The sequence below is a fragment of the Protobothrops mucrosquamatus genome, unplaced genomic scaffold (genome assembly GCF_001527695.2).
Source record: "Protobothrops mucrosquamatus isolate PMUCROS unplaced genomic scaffold, P.Mucros_1.0 scaffold_281, whole genome shotgun sequence".
Classification (NCBI taxonomy): Eukaryota; Metazoa; Chordata; class Lepidosauria; order Squamata; family Viperidae; genus Protobothrops; species Protobothrops mucrosquamatus.
This window is the reverse complement of record NW_015386357.1, coordinates 1,273,835-1,293,073: the sequence shown is the minus strand read 5'-3', so window position 1 is coordinate 1,293,073 and position 19,239 is coordinate 1,273,835. Positions and strand designations below refer to the sequence as shown.

Sequence of the window (19,239 nt, the reverse complement as noted above, 5' to 3'; positions counted from 1 at the left end):
TAATACAGAATACAGAAAGAATAAGGATCAGCTTATGAAATTTATTATTTAATTTATATGGCCACCCACTTCAATAAGTAATTCTGAAGAATGTGACTATCAAAAGAAAGGGGAAGAATGAGAAAGTAGTGGTTGGCTGGAATAGATGAAATCCTCACAGAGTAAGAACAAGAGATGTAATTGAATCAATGATTGTTTGCAAGGAGAGAAATATGAGATGTATATTGAAGAGTATTGGTATAAACTAGTTTTAATTATATTTCCTTTTCTTATCTCATATCTTAATGTTCGCCTCATTTACTTATTTACTTAATTTTTATTTATTGGTGTCCCACCTTTATTATTTTTACAAATAACTCAAGGCAACGGACATATACAACACACCTTGCTCTTTTCCCCCCCACAACAACCCTATGAGGTGATTTGGGATTAGAGAATGACTGGCTCAAGGTCACCCAGCTGTTTTCATGGAGGGACTTGAACTCGCGGTCCACTTCTTTCTAGTCTGGTACCTTAACTTTGGAAAATATTACTTTGAAAAGAAACAATATAAAGTATACATGCATTAAAATACTGGTCATGTGCATTTTCTACAGTATCGGTACCCATCGTTTTTGCTGTTGTGAATTAATCTAACATTCTGAAAAATTATTTTCACATTTCATTTTTTTAATTTGTGGGGGGTGTACATTTCCAAAAAGTTCAAAAGCTTTCCCCAATACTTTTATGTACAACTATACTGTTACCTTGATATTAATGTATATAAAGTTTGAATGTTAACTTCTGTAATACTTACATATATGTAAAATGCTACAATGGAAACGTTTTTAAAATCAAGGGCTGCGTCAATTTCATCCATGAAATACAGAGGGGTTGGCTTGTAATGATGCAAAGCAAAAACCAAAGCTAATGAGCTCAATGTCTTCTCTCCACCTGACAAGTTAAATATCTTCTTCCAACTTTTCTTTGGTGGCCGAACACTGAAAGATGATTGTCACAAATGTATGCTTTACTTAATTTCACTGTAACACCAAGATGCTTTAAGCAAACTAAAAGCACATTATATCTATCATCTCAATAATTTTCCATTAATCCTTCAGACACATTAGAATCATCATTATTTTTGTAGTGCAAATTAGGGGCCAAGATTTACATATCAATTGTTACTCTGTGGTTAAACAAAAAAAACAACAAGTTTTTGTGATTCACATTCTTAGTCTTTATTTTATCCCCACGTCCATCATGTATTGCTAATGCATTCGTGTCATCATCCCCTATGAACTTACTATACTTTCTTGCCAACTTATTAGATGGTTTATAATGAAAAATATGACTTTATCCAAATTCTATTGTTAAACATTTAGAATTTTGCTTCACATTCTCTTCAGAACAAATTTAGAATTCCTTGTATTTGAAATATTTTTCTTTAATGTGTATTTATAACTAAGTATACTACTATTTTCCCCCAAACAATAAACCTGCGAGATAGGTAGTGACTGGCCTAAGGACGTCTCCTAGTTAAGGACATATTAGTCTCTCTGTTCATAGTCAAATACCTTATCACTATAGTAAACTGGCTCACAAAAAAACAAAAAGTTCAGACTTCAGTGATAGTACAATTATTCTAAATATCAACATTTAAAAATATAGCAAATTAGCAATTGCCTTGTTTAGTGACCATTTTCAGTTATGATGGTGATGAAAAAGTAATTTTATGACCAATCCTCACAATCCTTTGCAGGCCTGTAAAGTGATGCAAAGCTGAAGTAAGATCATACTTAACAACCAATTTCCTGTTGCCAATTGTGGTCATTAAACAAGGACTACTCGGTCTTACCTACAAGAATATAGGTAGAACATCCTTCATTTTTGAACACTGTTAAAGTATTCCAAAACATTAACAAATTCTCTTTGACTTTCAACCGATATCAGTAAAGAAAATGACAAAGACTACGGCCAATTCTCAAGTTTTCATACTTCTCTTATCTTCTTCCTGATATTAGATGGTATATGTTCCTTCTTGTTATATTAATTGTAGTTCCAATTTTCTGAAGAGAAGATAAGCCAGATTCCCAGACTATATTTTCAAGTTATTTTTACTAACCATAATTAAGATTTCTTTACCCCAATTTTCAGCTAAAAAAATGACACAGCAAACTGCCTTGAATTGAAATTATAACAAAAACCTTCAATCATCTCTATAGGAAATAATTTTTAAGAAATCTAAGAACACTAGATTTGATTAATCATGTTAAGTCTTGATTTCTTTGACACCTAGCTTTGCATGACTAATTCTACATCTTGCTTTTAAAATGGCTTAATTTAAATTAATAATATTACATGCAATACTAACCTGAACATAATTCCTTCAGAGAAAGGATCCAGACTGTCAACAAGCTCAAGTTCTGCATCTCCTCCTAGTGTAAGCATCTGATAATTTTCCTTTAGCTTATTTGTTATGACATTAAATCCTGCCATAAATTCATTAAGCCGTTTTTTCCGAAGGTCTTCAAAAGCTTCTCTGAATTTATGTCTCTCATTGGTAATTTCATCCAACTCTGCCACACGTTTTAGATACAGCTCTTCCTAAAAACAAATGTTAAAAATCAAGTACACATGAAATTAAGCAATGTATTTAACAATTCAATGAAGCTTAACAGTGCTGAAATACTGGACAACAGCCGTGTCATCCTAATACAGATAGTCTTTGCTTACTGACCACCTGTTCAGCAAGAGAAGTTGCCATGGTACTAAATGAATGATACTTACAACTAATTCTTGGAAATCTGACTGTCCCAGCACCCCTATGGCCACATGATTGCGATTCGAGCAATTGGCAACAAAATTGCACTTAGATTGTTTCAATGTCCCACATTCATGTGATTGTCATTCACAATCTTCCCTGCCGGCTTCCAAAAGGAAAGGCAATGGGGAACCTGGCAGGGAAGGTCACAAGTCACTGTGGTAATCCCCACCTTCAGTCTTCCAGCACTCAGATTGCATCACACCTCCTTCCCTGAGCCTCCCAACACTCATCCTGTGCCATGCCGCCTTCCTTTAACCTCCCGGCATTCACACATCCATATTCTCTTTCCTTTATCAAACTATCCCAGTGCAGCCTCCTCCCAACTTGGCCAGGCCTCTCCTGCCACCCGGCAGAACCCACACTCTTTACCTGGGACTCCCACCACTTCCTACTTAATGATCCGCATGGGGTTACAACAGCATTTGGGACTACCTGGATTTCCATTGCTAAGCAATGTGGTCATGTGATGTGCTTTACAAATCTCAGTCCAAATTGCTTGGTCCGTCCCAGCCCCAGCCTTCAGTATGGTAAGACACTGCCTCCTCTGTAACTTTTCCCATCCACTTACTCAAACTTATTTAACTTTCCCCATACACATCTGTCATTTTGGTCTCCCTGCACACTGGCAATCCTTGACAATAGTACTGGAATTAAAGTACGGGCTTCTAAAATCTTTTAAGAAGGCTGTACCCATCATTCTCTAAATCACGCGTGCCATTCTCATCATGTTTTGGAGTGTCTTGGGGAAATTAGATGGCGCATTCTTGTATGCTTTAAGCCTTTGGAAAGCTTCTCTTCCGAAGCATTGTGCACGTGCAATTTAGAGAATGGTCTGAATGGCTCTTGGAACAAAGTCTACTGTGGCCAGCAGCTGCCTCATATAGGAAGGTAGGCTTCAGCAGTAGTAGGAGAAAGATGGCAAAAATAAACTGGGCATGGCAAGGATTGTGGAGCATAGGAAATGGCTGGGTTTTGTTTTGTGGCCAGTGTTGGGGTGACTGGCTGCAGTGCAGGGCTGTTGCTGCTGCCACGGAATGCTACTATTCAAGGCAGCCAACCCCATCAAGAAGAGATGGGGAAGAACTAGGTCAGTGATGGCGAACCTTTTAGAGACTGAGTGCCCAAACTGCAACCCAAAACCCACTTATGCATCGCCGAGTGCCGGGTGGGTGTGGCCCATTGGCAGGGTATGGCCCATTGGCTGGGTGTGGCCAATTGGGTGGACATGGCTAATTGGGTGGCCGTGGCTGCGATGGTAACGGCAGACTGGGTGGGACTAAAAAGTTCAATCAATCAATTTCAACTTTGCAAGGTCTTTTTTTTTCTACGAGAAGTTGAAATTGACTGATTGAAGCCTTTTTTTTTTTTTTTTTGCACACGGCGGCGGAGGCCTAAAGCAAAAAGGTTTTATAATACCCAGCTGAAGGCCTAGGACTGGGGCGATGGCGCGCGTGCCCACAGAGAGGGCTGAGTGCCGCCTCTGGCACCCGTGCCATAGGTTCGCCACCACTGAACTAGGTGGATAGATGGAGATGAAGTTTGGGTGGGTTGCAATACCTGAATTTTGACCCCAGGGACTACAACCTAATCTACATTAGCTTGTAAGAATTCTACAACAATACTGGAAAAATTCTTACCTTTTTATTATACTCCGCAATGGCACTCAAGTTTGGTTTCATTTCATGACACTGAGCTTCCAAAAGAGCTATTTGATTTGTTATAATATCTGGATTTGTAATATTTTTTAGTTCATCTTGAGTTAGTACTGGAAGGTTTTCTGTTTGTTTATCTTCCATTGAATGCAGTGATATCTTTGATATCTAAAATATATTTTATCCAGTTCAGTGAATGAGCAATTACCATTCATATCTGTAGCAATTATTTTAAAGAGGGGATTATATACTGTATTGTATTTATTTTTGCCCAGATTCTTAAACTGTGATTAATGGAGTTTTTAAAGTGCTGTATTTCATTTTGAAAGTCTTACTGTTAAAAAGTTCACCTGGAAAATGTGACTGTAAAAACTAATTACCGAATCAGGAAAATGTAACAAATTTGACAGTCCAATTGTTAACAAATGAGGAATTCAGTAATGTAAAAGATAGATGAAAATTCTAATAAAATTAGTGTACTTTCCCAAATAATTTTTCATTTTGTTCCTAAATTTGAAGAATGCCCTACCCAAGGAAAAGAATTATACTAAGTTTTAGAAAACTGAAAATCAATTTTTTTCTTAGGCAAACTTTACAGATGTTTTATATAAACTATTATAAAATTAAGGTATTGATGCCATTAAGACAAGATCATATAAATAAACATTTATTAATTCTGAGCTACTCTAACTTCCAGTAGTTTCCACTGGATTTCAATATTAATCCACTTACTCAGTTCCCATAACTATCAAAACAATAAAATTACCCAAATGAGTTTCTGGAGGTTATAGTGAATGAAGCATTTCATTTGTCCCTACAGAGGTCTCTTCCTTGTATAACCCATGTATGCTATAAAAGCACATGCTTTGCCATTTCTCCACCCAGGATACAAAGCCCAGCATAAAAACCATTGATTTCTTCAATATTGGATTTTTACAAATTTCAGCATATGATACATGTGATAATTTAATGCCTGTTATATGAAATATGCAATCATCGAGGACCTTTTTCTAAATGTGTAATTTGTGTTAATTTTTAAAAAATATTATCAATATTTATTACCTCCTTTTGCCAATACTTAATCTTTAATTGATGCTCAGCAGTGTGACTGTCTAGTTGTTCAATTTTAAGCCTAATACTGAGAGCCTCTTTTTGTAACAAATGTTCTTCTTCTTGTATAGTTTTAATTTTCTGAAGCACCAAACGACGTTCCTCTTGAATCTCTGGTAAGAATTCCTAAACAAGTTAAAATTAAATCTTTATTATTAGGTTATAAGAAAAGTTGCATTTCTAATGATCTATTTTAAAATACCTTTTAATGTACCTTTTAATTAATGTATCTTTAATCTATATATATGGACATAGATACCATGAAAAATTAAAATTATAAATTTTATAAAATAAAATTAAAATGATTTGCAAAGCATCAAAATTAGTCAAATTTCAAAGAAAAGTGATTGAAAAAGCCATACAAGTTTTGTCTGCTTAGTTTTGCTTTGAATTATGGACAATCTCTTCCCTTTCTCATAAAGTCAGAAAATATTCCATAAATAAATAAATGAATAAAGCCATCATCAATTTCTATTTTGAATGTTTTAGAAAGCTGTTTTTTTCTGAACAGTATTATTACATCCAGTCTATTACATAATGCTTTTGATTCAGTCTGCAAAATGAGTTCTGGAATGGATTATATCTGCATGAGTGGAGGATCCATCACCAAGATCACTCCTACCAATACTGATAGGGTAAGCCACTAGCATATAAAACGAGAGCAAGCTCCACTCCCTTCTAGCACTGATAATGTTACAAGTTTAGTAATGAAACATCTGCAAGAAAACAACCAAGCTCAGAGAGCACAGAGGACCCCACAATTTTCACTGTGCTTTCAAAAGTTACTGTTAAAGACTATAAAACAGCAACTTAGTTTACTTAGAATTATTTTAACAGAATGTACCTTAAGCAGAGTGAATTTCATCTGATACTCTTCCTCATATATAATTTTTGGTAGTGTTACAAGCTTACCAGAGAATTCAGTAGAACATACTAATTTTTTTTTAACACAACAAGCTCATTTTGGGTTCATGTATCATTATGACTATTTTAAATGTCATCTGAAAAATGAAGCAAATATTATACATACTTCAGCTTTTTTGCTGTTACTTATAACTTCAGCAGCTCTTTCGTCTAATGCAGTCAGCTGTTTTTTTAAGATTTCTATATTGTTTTTATTTTCTTCAATTTCTTTCTCAGTGCGAACAACTGCATCCTCCGTTTTCTTCAGGTTTCTATAAAGTATAAACATATATGAAACTCCTTTTTAACATGTATTAAATACATAAATACAATAAAGACCAAACTTTCTGCAGAAAAATTAGCTACATTGCTGTTTTCTTCGCTGTTGAAACATGAGCTCATGTTTTAAATCTTTGCCTTGTATTCATTCTGTTTAAAACTCCTAACAAGAAATGTCAGAATCTTTTTCTGCATCTGAAAATATTGTCAGTTTTTTTATTGCTGATCTATTCTAGTTCATTTATTATAAATCTATTATTGTTCATTTTCCTTTTGATCTATCTGATCAGTTTTAATTAATTAAATTTATTACCGCCCGTGGGGCTAGTCTGAGTGGCTTACAACAGTAAAAATGTAAAATTATAATAAATGTAAATATAACAATAGTAACACAATGAAACAACAAAAATAAACAAAAGTATAGCAATATTAAGGGTTGGGAGCAGGATGCATGGGGGGGGCGAAGTGGGGAAATAGTAATACATACAGTGCATTCACAAAGTATTCAGACCTCCTTCACTTTTGTCAATTTTGTTATGCTGCAGCCTGATTCTACAGTTATTGAAAATATTTTTTTTCTCATTAATCTACACTCCGTTCCCCATAATGACAAAGTAAAAACAGAATTTTAGAAATGTCTGTAATTTTTTAAAAAAGAACAAATATCACATTGGCATAAGTATTCAGACCCTTTGTAACAACACTTGAAATTTAGCTCAGGTGCATCCCATTCTTTTGATAGTTGCTGACATGTTTCTACACATTGATTGGAGTCCACCTGTGGTAAATTAAATTGATTGGACATGATTTGGAAAGGCACACACCTCTCTATAGAAGGTCTCACAGCTGACAATGCATACTGTAGCAGAGAAAAAAACCATGAGGTAAAAGGAACTGCCTGCAGAGCTCAGAGACAGGATCATTGCAAGGCACAGATCTGGGGAAGGCTACAATAACCTCTGCTGCCCTGAAGGTTCCTAGAGCACAATGGCCTCCCTAATTCTCAAATGGAAGAAGTTTGGCACAACCAAGACTCTTCCAAGAGCTCAAACTGAGCAATTGGGGGAGAAGGGCCTTAGTAAGAGAGATGACCAAGAATCCAATAGTCACTCTGACTGAGCTCCAAAGATCCTTTGTGGGGATGGGACAGAGCTCCAGAAGAACACCCATCACTGCAGCCCTCTATCAATCTGGGTTTTATGGCAGAGTGGCTAGACGGAAGCGTCTCCTCAGTGCAAAACACGAAAGCCCGCTTGGAGTTTCCAAAAAAGCACCTGAAGGATTCTCATACTGTGAGGAACAAGATTCTCTGATCTGATGAAACCAAGATTGAACTTTTTGGCCTCAATTCTAAATGTTATGTCTGGAGGAAACAAGGCATCACTTATCACCTGCCCAATATCATCACAACAGTGAAGCATGGTGGTGGTGGCATTCTGGAACTCTGTCCCGTCTCCATGCTGTGGGGGTGTTTTTCAGCAGCAGGGACTAGGAGACTGGTCAGGGTTGAGGGAAAGTAAAGTACAGGGATATCTTCAATGAAAATCTGTTCCACAGCGCTCTGGACCTCAGACTGGGCCGAAGATTCACTTTCCAACATGACAATGATCCTAAGCACACCCAGGACAATACAGGAGTGGTTTAGGGACCACTCCGTGAATGTCCTAATGTGGCTCAGCCAGAGCCCTGACCTGAATCCTATTGAACATCTCTAGAGGGACTTGAAAATGCATGTCCACCAACGGTCGCTATTTAACATGACTGAGCTTGAGAGGATTTGCAAGGAAGAATGGCAGAAAATCCCCCCAATCCAGATGTGCAAAGCTTGTTGCATCATACCCAAAAAGACTTGAAGCTGTAATTGCTGCCAAAGGTGCTTCAACAAAGTACTGAGTGAAGGGTCCAAACACTTATGCCAATGTGACATTTCAGGATTTTTAAAAATAAATTTACAGAGATATCTAAAATTCTGTTTTCAGTTTGTCGTTTTGGGGCACCGAGTGTAGATTGAGAGAAAAAAAAATTCAACAACTGTAGAATCAGACTGCAGCATAACAAAATTGACAAAAGCGAAGGGGGTCTGAATACTTTCTCAATGCACTGTAGCTTATAATTGATGTTCACTAAAGAAATTGGATAATATGTCTGAAGTTGTCTGGATTAATTCCTTTTTTTTATAGTTCAAAATTATATATGCACCTCCCCATGTCTTTGATATTATTTGTGTTCCTTTAATTTCACTCATTGTTCTTACCTCTTTACTGTGGTTCCAACAGTTCTTCCTTTATGTTTTATAATATTGGGCTATCAGCCTGTCTGGGCCTAGCACTTTGTCAATTTTAACATTTTAAATTGCTTCCTTAGTCTCTTGAATAGTTATGGGTTTGCTCAATATTTGTCTATGTAATTCATTACATTCTTTAAATAAGTCACCAATATATGTGTTGAAACCAATGTACAACACAATAGCAGAATTCAGACTATTAAGAATTGAAAATTTAGTTATAAGAACAAAAAAGACTGTCAGCAGTAATACATGGATTACTTAATACATTTGTTAAATTATTTAATTAAATGTAATAATTAAAATATCACAATTCTACCTCTGAGAGGTTGGTTCATAATAGGAAATCATACCTTTCTGATGTCTTGATGGCTACCTGCGCTTTTGTAATGGCAAAAGTGCACTGATCTATTTCTTTGTTTATCTTATCAAGACTGTCTTGCTGAGCTTTAAGTTTATTATTATTTATCTCAATAATGAGATTATGTAGTCTCTTAACTTCTTTTTCCAGTTTGTCAGCTTTTGCAGCCACTTTGTCATAATCTGTCAAAAAGAAATATCCTTATTAATATTTCACTGCAAAATTAAAGATGGAAATTTAAAGAACTATTGTTTTGAATTTTAACAATAATATTATACTTGTTGATGACCTATAATTAACTCAGGATAGAGGTGGTGCATCCATCTCTCCTTGATCTCTTAATGGCCTTTGAACAATGGTATCACCCCGGTTCACTATGGGTGTTGACACCTTTTTGCAGTGGTTTTCGAATGCCAGTTCCAGTTGGTGGAAGGGAATCAACTGAACTCTGGGTCTACCAGATCTGGAAGTTGCAGAATTTCCATCTTTGGTTTTGGTTGGGTGGCACTACACTATTCAGACTTGGTGCACAATCTGCACGTTCTATAGGATTCGCAGCTCCTGCTTGAAGAGCAGGCAACAGCTATGACCAGGGGAGTCTTTGCACAACTATGTCTTGTTTGCCACTTGTTCATCCTCAAACAAGGAGGCCCTGTTCATAGTCACTCACACCTGATCATTCTAAATGAAACGTGGATGTATGGATGACCTTGGGGAACGAGGGGAAGAGATGTGCTTAGGAAACAATCAGACAAGAGGCAGGAGCCCCAGTGGCTTCATGGTTTGAGTAAGAAACTTAGGAAGGACCTACCCTAATGGATAAAGCAATCAAAGGTGGTGGCAGGAAGTTTGCACTTTCAGACTTGCAGGATTCTATTAATGTAACCTTACAATAAAGTAGAATTAGTTCATCTAGTCATGTCTCCTGTCTAGTTTACCTGGGAGGGCTGACAAGCAAATCTCGTTATGTTCATGTAACTCTCTAAACTGTACTGGCTAATAGGGGTCTGGGTATGATCCAAGCTGCTGGTTATTGCCTTTAAAGCCCCACATGGATTACTTTGAAGGATCCCACCTTGTTCCAAGAATATCTACCTTTATCACACATCTCCACAGGGAGGATATGCTCTGGGCTCTAAATTTTGTCATCTTATCAGATCCAGGAAATCTGCCTTTTTCACTGATTTCTAGAACAATCAACTTCTCAACAGGCCCAATGTTGTTGCCTTAAGGAAAGCCACTAAGACTTGGCTCTTCCCAGACATTAGGGGCCAGTTAAGTCCAACTCCCCCTAGATTTCATTTCTTGTATATTTGTTTAGTGTTTTACATTTTATATTTATATGTTTTATATATATCTATCTATTTATTGTTATGATTTTTTTGTTTATTCTTTTTTAAAATATTGTATGTTTATGCTGTATGCTGCTCAGAGCCAAATTGTTTGGGTTGGGCAATGTTATAAAGCTTGAAAATATATAAATATTATTATGAGAGCTGATAAAAGTAATAAAGGATTCTGGCTTGTTTTCTGAAAAGAAAATCAATCAAAAGAAAACAACATAATAGCAGGAACTTAGCTTGAGGGGAAAAATGTGAAAAAGGAGACCTGACTGTGAGATAACAAAAGATCCACTGAAATATTTAGTACTTTACTTGTCATGATGCAATAAGGATATATTTTGAAACCGTTGCAATAAATTATGGAAGGAAATGAAACAAGACCTTGAAATACAGAAAATATTAAAACATTTCTAGTTATGACTTAAGGTGACCAAAACAAGATCACTACGCAAGATAAAGCGATTTCAAATGACACCAATTCAAATCGCACATTTAAAAAATGGCAAAAACATTTAATGGATTTATATAGTGTGTGGGGGGAAACCAAGAGTAAAATTCAACATTTTGCAAGACATGAACCCCCCCCCAAAGAGTATTCACCTTCTTTGAAGTTATTACATTTTTTCTCCATTTCTATTTGCTTGACTTTATCAGGAGCAGAAGCAATTACATTTGCTTCTAGTTCTTTAACCTGGACTTTTAAATGAGCTTCTTGATCCAACAAACTCTAAAGATAAAAAGAGGCATGTTAGCAGTTCACACAAAATATTCAAGTTCATGAGTACTGCATAATCCTCATGAAAGGCAACTCTCAATTGACTTCAGACCAGCAGACTCCTCACAAGCTACTCTTCTTGAACACGATTTTATGATATAAGAACTTCTGTCAATAAATGAAAATATCCCCTTTTTGTCTACTTGCTTCGGAGTGTTTTATTAAAATGAACTCATAATTCCTAATCTACATACCTGCTCTCAAATTCTAATTTATTTTACATATTTATTAAATTTCTATACACCCTAGATGACTTCATTCTCAAATGAAGAATTTAAACTTGTAAACCTTCACATTATGACTTAATCTGAAGAAAAGTTGTCTTCTACTAGTTATATTAAATAATAGAAATACCACTGTAGAAAGGCAGTCTCTAGAACTACCTACAAAGTACAGATTCAAAAGAACAGTTTTACTTTCTGAGATTCAGAATCTTGCATTTATTTTCTTGGGTGATATTTTTAAATAGGACTGTCTCAAAATAGACCACCAAATTTAGTTTCCTCTAAAAAAGATGTAGCTATGCAACATAAACAATGATTATTACCTTTATACTGGCAGTGTATTTTTCTAAAGTGTTTTTCATTTCTCTAATATTTTTATGTAATTTCGCTATTATTTCCTCCAGTTGTGCTTTCTGTTCCTGACATAGCATGGCCATTTGAGACTTTTTTTGCAATTGTGATTCCATTTCTTGGACCTGCAAAAATAAATTGTAAGTTAAAAAACTTAAATGTAAATAAGTTAAGCAAAGTATTATCTGGAAGTTATTAGTGTCATCTTATTCATGAATGCTCCCATTTCTAAAATTTGTGACACACTTAATGTTCAATATGATTTTTCCAGGGTTTGAATATGATTGCTGTAGGTGTACATTTGTTTTCCTTTCCTTACACTTTAAATTGAATTAGTTATTTTTATTATTTAAATCTGCAGTAGGTATTTTAGTTCTTGATTATAAGGCGTTGTGAGATTTGTTATAATAGAAAAGGTCATGCAAATAAATATGTATTCAGCATCTATGCAGTCTACTAACCTCTTCTTCAGATGTTTCAACTATAACAGAGGATCCCATTCTACCCTTCATTACTTTTCCTCCACCACCAGTCATTGTTCCTATGGAAATATTAAGAACAAATTAGAAATGCTAGCCTTATATATACATTCCATTTCTTTTTTATTGTATTTTTAAAAGTACCTGACTGTTCTATAAGTTGTCCTTGCAAAGTTATGACTCTCCATCTATTGCCTTTTCCAAATGCTACTCTGGTGGCCTGATCCAAGTTATTGGCTACCAGAGTATCACGCAATGCAAAATAAAAAGCTTGGCGAACCTTCTCATCTTTCACTTTCACCATGTCAAATAGACGAGGAATGTTTTCAGGAGTCTGAATTTTGCCCATGTTTTTCTCCCATACTGCCATCTGGAGGAGAATGAAAACATCACAAAAGCAATAGATTGATAATTTTTAAAATTATATAAGTATATCTACAGCTTCAGTTATATGGATTTTTATTTTATTTATTTATTGGCATCTTAATGATACTACAAAACATTTTTAGTCCTTTCTTTGATGCAATCTTAATATATATTTTCAAACTGTAACCCGGCATCCAAAGAACACACCATAAAAATTTCTTAGCAAAATAACATTTTGCTATAGGTTTTGTCCCACTTTTCTGGTGCTGCATTTTAATGTGTAGGATATGAACAGAGAACAGCTAAAATTACAGGTAGCAGTAAACTTCTAATTGGTTGTTTAAGAATGTTCAGGTATGGTGGCCTTGGAAAGAGTGATTTACAGCCTTGAAAAGCACTTATGGCTGTCATAGAATGTTGCAATGCCACCAAGTCGGTGATTACATGACTGCATTTCAGATGACTGGCAACCAGTTCACATTCACAACTGATTGCAGCATCCCAAGGTCACATGACTGCGATTTATGAATTTGCCAATTTCCAGCGTTAGTACTTATTTTGCCAAAAAGCAACCATTCAGGAGATAGATCTGTGATTACGACCATATGATTTGCTTAATTGTGAGATTTGTACTTGCAAGCAGGTCATTTGCTTAATAACTGCCATAAAAATGGTCATAAAATGAGATCCATTCACAGAAGTGTCTTGACTTATGATTGCCATGACTTAAGACTGAAATTCCAGTCCCAGTTGCGGTTATAATTCGAAGGCTAGCTATGGTTGACATAGAGTCATAGACCTAAAGCTGCTTTTATTAAAACAGCGATGGTTACAAAATCTTGTATGGCTCAGATCTGATAATAATAATATTCTGACCAGCTACTAAAGCATATGGGAGGCTCTATTAAAGGATCACATAAAATTATTCAAAACATGGATAATTTTAATGGATACATAAATGAAAGCATTGATATTAATTATTGGTTTAAAGGCAAAAATATTCATGTATCAAGATAATAAAAATGACATTAAAATTATAGTTCCAATTTTATATTAAATTTTAAATATCAGTCATTGGAAAACATTTATTGACTATAGCTATAATATAAAATCATTTTTCCAAATTAAAAAACCCTATCAATTACAAGAAAATTAGAACAAATTAAAACCATACAAACCTTATCAAGAGCTATAAATGTTGCTACTCCTATGTTTTGCTTCTTTAAGAAATTAACACATTTTTGAGCTGTATCAATAGTATCAACAACTATGTGATCTAATGCTCCACATGATGATGATATTGCAACATCATATTTTTCATCTATAGCTCCCAAGTCACCCTGTTGGCAAAATATCACATATTTAGTATACAGGTAAGAAACAGAAGTTAGTAACATGATACTAAGCAATATTTATTAGCATACAAATACCACAAATTTCAATAAAACACACACTTCATTTTTCATTAAGAGAAATTAACATAATTTGCTTCTTCGTTCTAAACTCCATTATTAAAATGTGTAGTGTGTAAATAGTAGGTAGAGTCCAAAGAATTATATGCATTTAACTTAAATTAATTGAAGTTGTATAAGCACTGTCAATCAAAGCAAGTGGCAGTACTTTGTTGTCTGAAGCAAATCTTGAAAAAAAGCTGTACAGGATTGGACTTGGAGGCAAATATAGGCATCCCAGGATAATGTTGCAGGATCCAACTGGGTTGGTCACTGGGACCAGAGGTTTAGTCTTCCGAGCTTTCAGACTCATGCTGGAATGCACTCTCACCAAAATGTATACAAATTCCGAGGATGGTTTTCCAGCAGAATCTGAAAGCTTGGAAGCCTAAATATCTGGTCCCAGTGACCAACCCAGAATGGATCCTGCAGGATTGGACATCGATGAGAGACTGCAAGGAAAAATCAAGACAGTAAGCTAGAATGAAAAGTTAAAATATATAATAAATCCAGAAGATGGCAATAGCAAAGTCCTCCCCTATTGCTCTCAGGAAAACATTGAGATTTCATGTAACACCAGTAACAGAATTCAGCTCAAGGGAAACTTTTATCTTATGCACAATTAATTCTCCAGCAGATGTGAACAAAATCCTCTGAAGCTTAAAGGTGTTTGAGTCAACATTTGAATCCTTTTCAGTATTGAAGGAACACGCCACTTTGTGTATATGCATGGGTGTGTAAAAGAATGTAGATAAATGCAGCCTGGTTTGAAATAAAAATACAGGGTAATGTTGCTGTCAACTACAGTACAGTAATATGATTTACAACCTAAGTTTTATGTGAAATATCAATAATGGATAAATCACAGTATACCTTCATAGATTCCTTAGTAAAAATTACAATTTAAATGTTTTCAAAACTCTAATAAAATCAAGATAGTAGAACAGTAGTTTACTGTAGCATATCAGCAAAAACCTTGAAAGGTATATGACCAAAGAACTGGATATCTAGCAGATGCTTAAAAATGAAAAGCTAATGTTGAACTTTTTTTTCCCTGTAGAAAACCCTTGGAAACCGGACTTATCTTTGCAGAAGGTTTTTATATATACTTTTAGCTTTTAACAAACACATCTTTTACATTTTCTAGCTTTTTATAATTTGTGTTATAAATTATAAAGGATATAATTTATTTATAATAATCTTTATTTATTTAGTAATATTTTACCTTAACAAGCAAATACTTTAATCTCCAAGCAATGGTCACAAATTAAGTTTTATCAAGACCAGCCATTCCCTGATAACACGTTTTCTCAATGAATATAGTTCTTTCCTAAATTACAGTTCAAAAAAGGAGAGGAAAATAACAATATAATAAAAAACAAATAGCTTACAAGTCTTCCATATATTCCAGAAATATTTCCAGATTTCTTCTGCTGAATTAAGGCTTCAAGAACTTTTCCTCGGCTTTTATTTATTGCAAATGAACTTTTTGCTTCTTCTACTTTCTGACGTAGATCTCCAATGTAATATTTTATGTCCGTCTCCTCTTTTATAAGTTTATCCAATTCATTTTCTTTCTTAAAAGAAAGAAATCAACATTATTTTTTTAAAAAGTCTACAAGCAACATAACAAACTTAATATTTAGGAGTTACTTGAGTGGAGACATTTATGTTAGCTATTACCAGAAAATATTTTTATAATAAAACTCTTACACAACCAATCTACCCAAACAATTATATTCACAACTACTTAAAAAAGTGGGAATTCTACTAAAAATTAATTGTACAGATACTTGAATAAGAAATGGAAAGTATAAGTCTCCACAAGGGGGAAGCAAACGATGATACATATGTCATATCACACGAATGCCATAAGTTATATATTTGCCTTAGGCATCAATACGGCAGTATATAAGGTAATATTCGTTATGACGTCACTGTATACATATCATTTTGGATCATCATGACTTGCTACAGATACATTCATAACATTTCATTTATGATTCTACAAATAAGGTGGGGTAAAAGACATATCAAGCAATACCTAATAATATAACTGAACTTTGAAAAGTGACATATCTTTCATTAGGATATTAATAAAACCATTTTTCTGCTGTTCCTCTTATTTAGTCAAATAAGCCTTCCAAATTTATAATATATAAATTTATAAATCAAATATACAACTGCCCACATCATCAAAAGTAATTGGACAGTGTACAATAAAGAAACATTTTTGCAAATCCATTTAAACAGTAATAAGAGATAAAAACAAGGCTATGAGAGGAATGATGTTACAATAGAACCAACATGTAGGCTCCCTATTGCTAGGGCAGGCTTCCTGACAAAAACAGACTTATATGTTTTTCTTTCTTACAGTTTAATTTAGTTTACACTTTCTTAATGTATTTATAGTTATCCTCTGGAAATTTTGGAACTGGAGCATTTTGCAATTATCTAAATGGATTGATGAATCTATTGCAACATATTTAGATTATGTGAATATATGTAAAACTACAAATTAGAACCCAAGAATTACGCAAACATCCTTTTTTTACATGGAAGCAAGATAACTAACAGCAGCAAGGTCAATACTTAATCCATTTTTCTATGAGGGAAAAAGCCCATGCCAAGTTTTGAAAAGATGAATTTAGGTTCTTAAGAGCATTACTTATAGAAAAGTGGGCAAAAGAAACCTATAAAAAGAAACAGTGGTTAAAGGAAAGGGAAATATCCACCGCTTAACCATGTGTGTGTGTGTGTGTGTTTCCACCATGGAAAAAAAGGCATTCATGATAAGAATGATCTCCTACAAGAATGAGATGTATCAGAGGGCAGGCTGGTAACAGTTAATATTTGAAAGAAAAAATATTCTGCAATACCCGTGGAAGACATTTCTAGTGTTTAAAGCAGATCTGCTGGCAATACTCAACTGAGAAAGCTTGTGTTAAATTGCTTAACAAAATATGCTGCTTTTCAAGAGTGCTACTAAGAGTTACTATCAGAGAGCATTTCACTTCAGGAGTAATAAATACTTTTGGGATCTGCTTGCTATGATGTTCTGAAGGAAGTCCAGAATCTTCAGAAGTCATATGTACATCCTCATCCATACACACTAGGTTTTGTGTGCTACGTTAGGGATAACATTTCAAAAACAATTGTGGCCAGGATGCATTTCAGGGGGAAGGGGGAATCAACAGTTTTAAGGGATGAAATAAATGTCATTAAGTTCCTACTAAATTAGCACACATATTTTGTTCCTTAAATTTCTCCATCCTATTTTGTTATAAAAGGACCTAGGTGTCCAGTCATTCTGGGAGGGTTCCTAGAGCTACAAAACAAATGCTGAAATTTTTGTATTCCTAGTCTATGGGCTACAGGATAACTAGTTTCCCTTTTGGATGGGTTCTGGGGGTGGGGTGAGATGACATGGCTAAAATGCCATCTGAAACTTATTCTACAGTTTGGTCAGTACTTATAAAATTCACATGCCTATAGATGAACCCACAGATTGCAAAATTTACCAGCATTCCATCCACTAGACAGAATTGAAATTGTCATTGCTATTTGCATTAGTCCATTTGGGTATTAAGAAAGGGTGTCCTTGCATTAGGATTTATGTTGTTAGATCACTGCTATGCTCACAAGATACAAATTGGGTTCCTATTCTAACAATCATAATGCTGAAAGAACTTTGTAGGATAGTGGACATTCCTGTGATCTTCCCTCTAGCCTCTCTTCTAGTTAGTAGTAAGTCTTTCTTTTTGCCCTTACTTTAGATCTAAATATTCGACCTTGAAATGTCTGGATATTAGAATCAGTTCTGATTCAGAATCCATATTCCTGTTCTGTATTACAGCTGACTTCTGATGTAAACAATTGAGCCTGTGACTTTTATGGAGAGCTATGGGTAGTTAAGGTAGCATCTGACATGAATGCTGCTGTCTTTCCTAACTCATTCACACTATCATAATTCTTCTTCCTGTAATGGAATGAGTTGTTTGATACATAATATGGAAGCTCTGGAAAGAAGGACATCCCTATAGTTGCCTATAAACAGTCAATTTTTTTTCAGGGTGTTATGGGATCTTCCCCATTCTTGTTGATTATTATCCCAGAAGCCAATGCAGCACCACTAGAACAGCACTTCTTCTAGGAAAACATTTGTGGAATTGGTACCAAGAACCCCACAGTTCAACCCTGAGCTACAAATATTTTCTTCTATCAGAAACCACCTACTAGATATATTTGAGGATCTGAGAATTCAGTTGCATTTGAGCCCCTTATTTTGCTCCATTTCTGGTAAAAAATAGAGAATCTATAGGAAAGCGACCTTAATTTTTATAATTATAATGTATAGATAGGCAACATAAAGGATGAATAACAGCATTTCTTCACCAGGGAACTGATACTACTATTCTAGCTTATACTAGAACAGGGGTTCCTAATCAGGGGTGCGAGATATTCCAGGGGGTGCGAAAACTTGGCTTTTCAAAATTATAGTGTATATGCATAATTCGTTGTCTTTATTTCAAACTTTGTAAGGGTGCGAGAATATATCAGAAGCATTCTAGGATTGCGGGGTATATAGGAAAGGTTGGGAACTGTACTAGAATATAGAAGACATGAACTGCTTTGCAGACCAATGTTATGTTAATTTTGTTATGTTAATTTTAATTTGTATACCGCCCTTCTCCCATAGGACTCAGGGCGGTTCACAGCATATTAAAAAACAAATACTATACACAAAATACAAAAATACAGAAATACAAAAATAAAAACCCCAATAAAAGCCGAATTAAAAACCAAATATTGCCAGCTGTGTTTCCGATTAAAATTACTTTTAAAATCATCCCTA

At 34.8% G+C, this 19,239-nt stretch overlaps 1 protein-coding gene across 1 annotated transcript in view; it reads right to left on the bottom strand.

Annotated features, from left to right (window-relative positions):
• SMC4 (structural maintenance of chromosomes 4) overlaps positions 1-19,239 on the bottom strand; it is a 44,543-nt gene that overhangs the window by 770 nt on the left and 24,534 nt on the right. Inside the window, exons 12-23 of the mRNA XM_015831834.1 lie at positions 15,776-15,961; positions 14,112-14,273; positions 12,712-12,937; positions 12,550-12,629; positions 12,061-12,213; positions 11,339-11,465; positions 9,388-9,577; positions 6,599-6,743; positions 5,521-5,694; positions 4,444-4,626; positions 2,354-2,586; positions 797-980 (exon numbers count right to left, since the gene is read on the bottom strand). Of these exons, the coding sequence (XP_015687320.1) occupies positions 797-980; positions 2,354-2,586; positions 4,444-4,626; positions 5,521-5,694; positions 6,599-6,743; positions 9,388-9,577; positions 11,339-11,465; positions 12,061-12,213; positions 12,550-12,629; positions 12,712-12,937; positions 14,112-14,273; positions 15,776-15,961 (2,043 nt within the window). The remainder of the gene's footprint in view (positions 1-796; positions 981-2,353; positions 2,587-4,443; positions 4,627-5,520; positions 5,695-6,598; positions 6,744-9,387; positions 9,578-11,338; positions 11,466-12,060; positions 12,214-12,549; positions 12,630-12,711; positions 12,938-14,111; positions 14,274-15,775; positions 15,962-19,239) is intronic.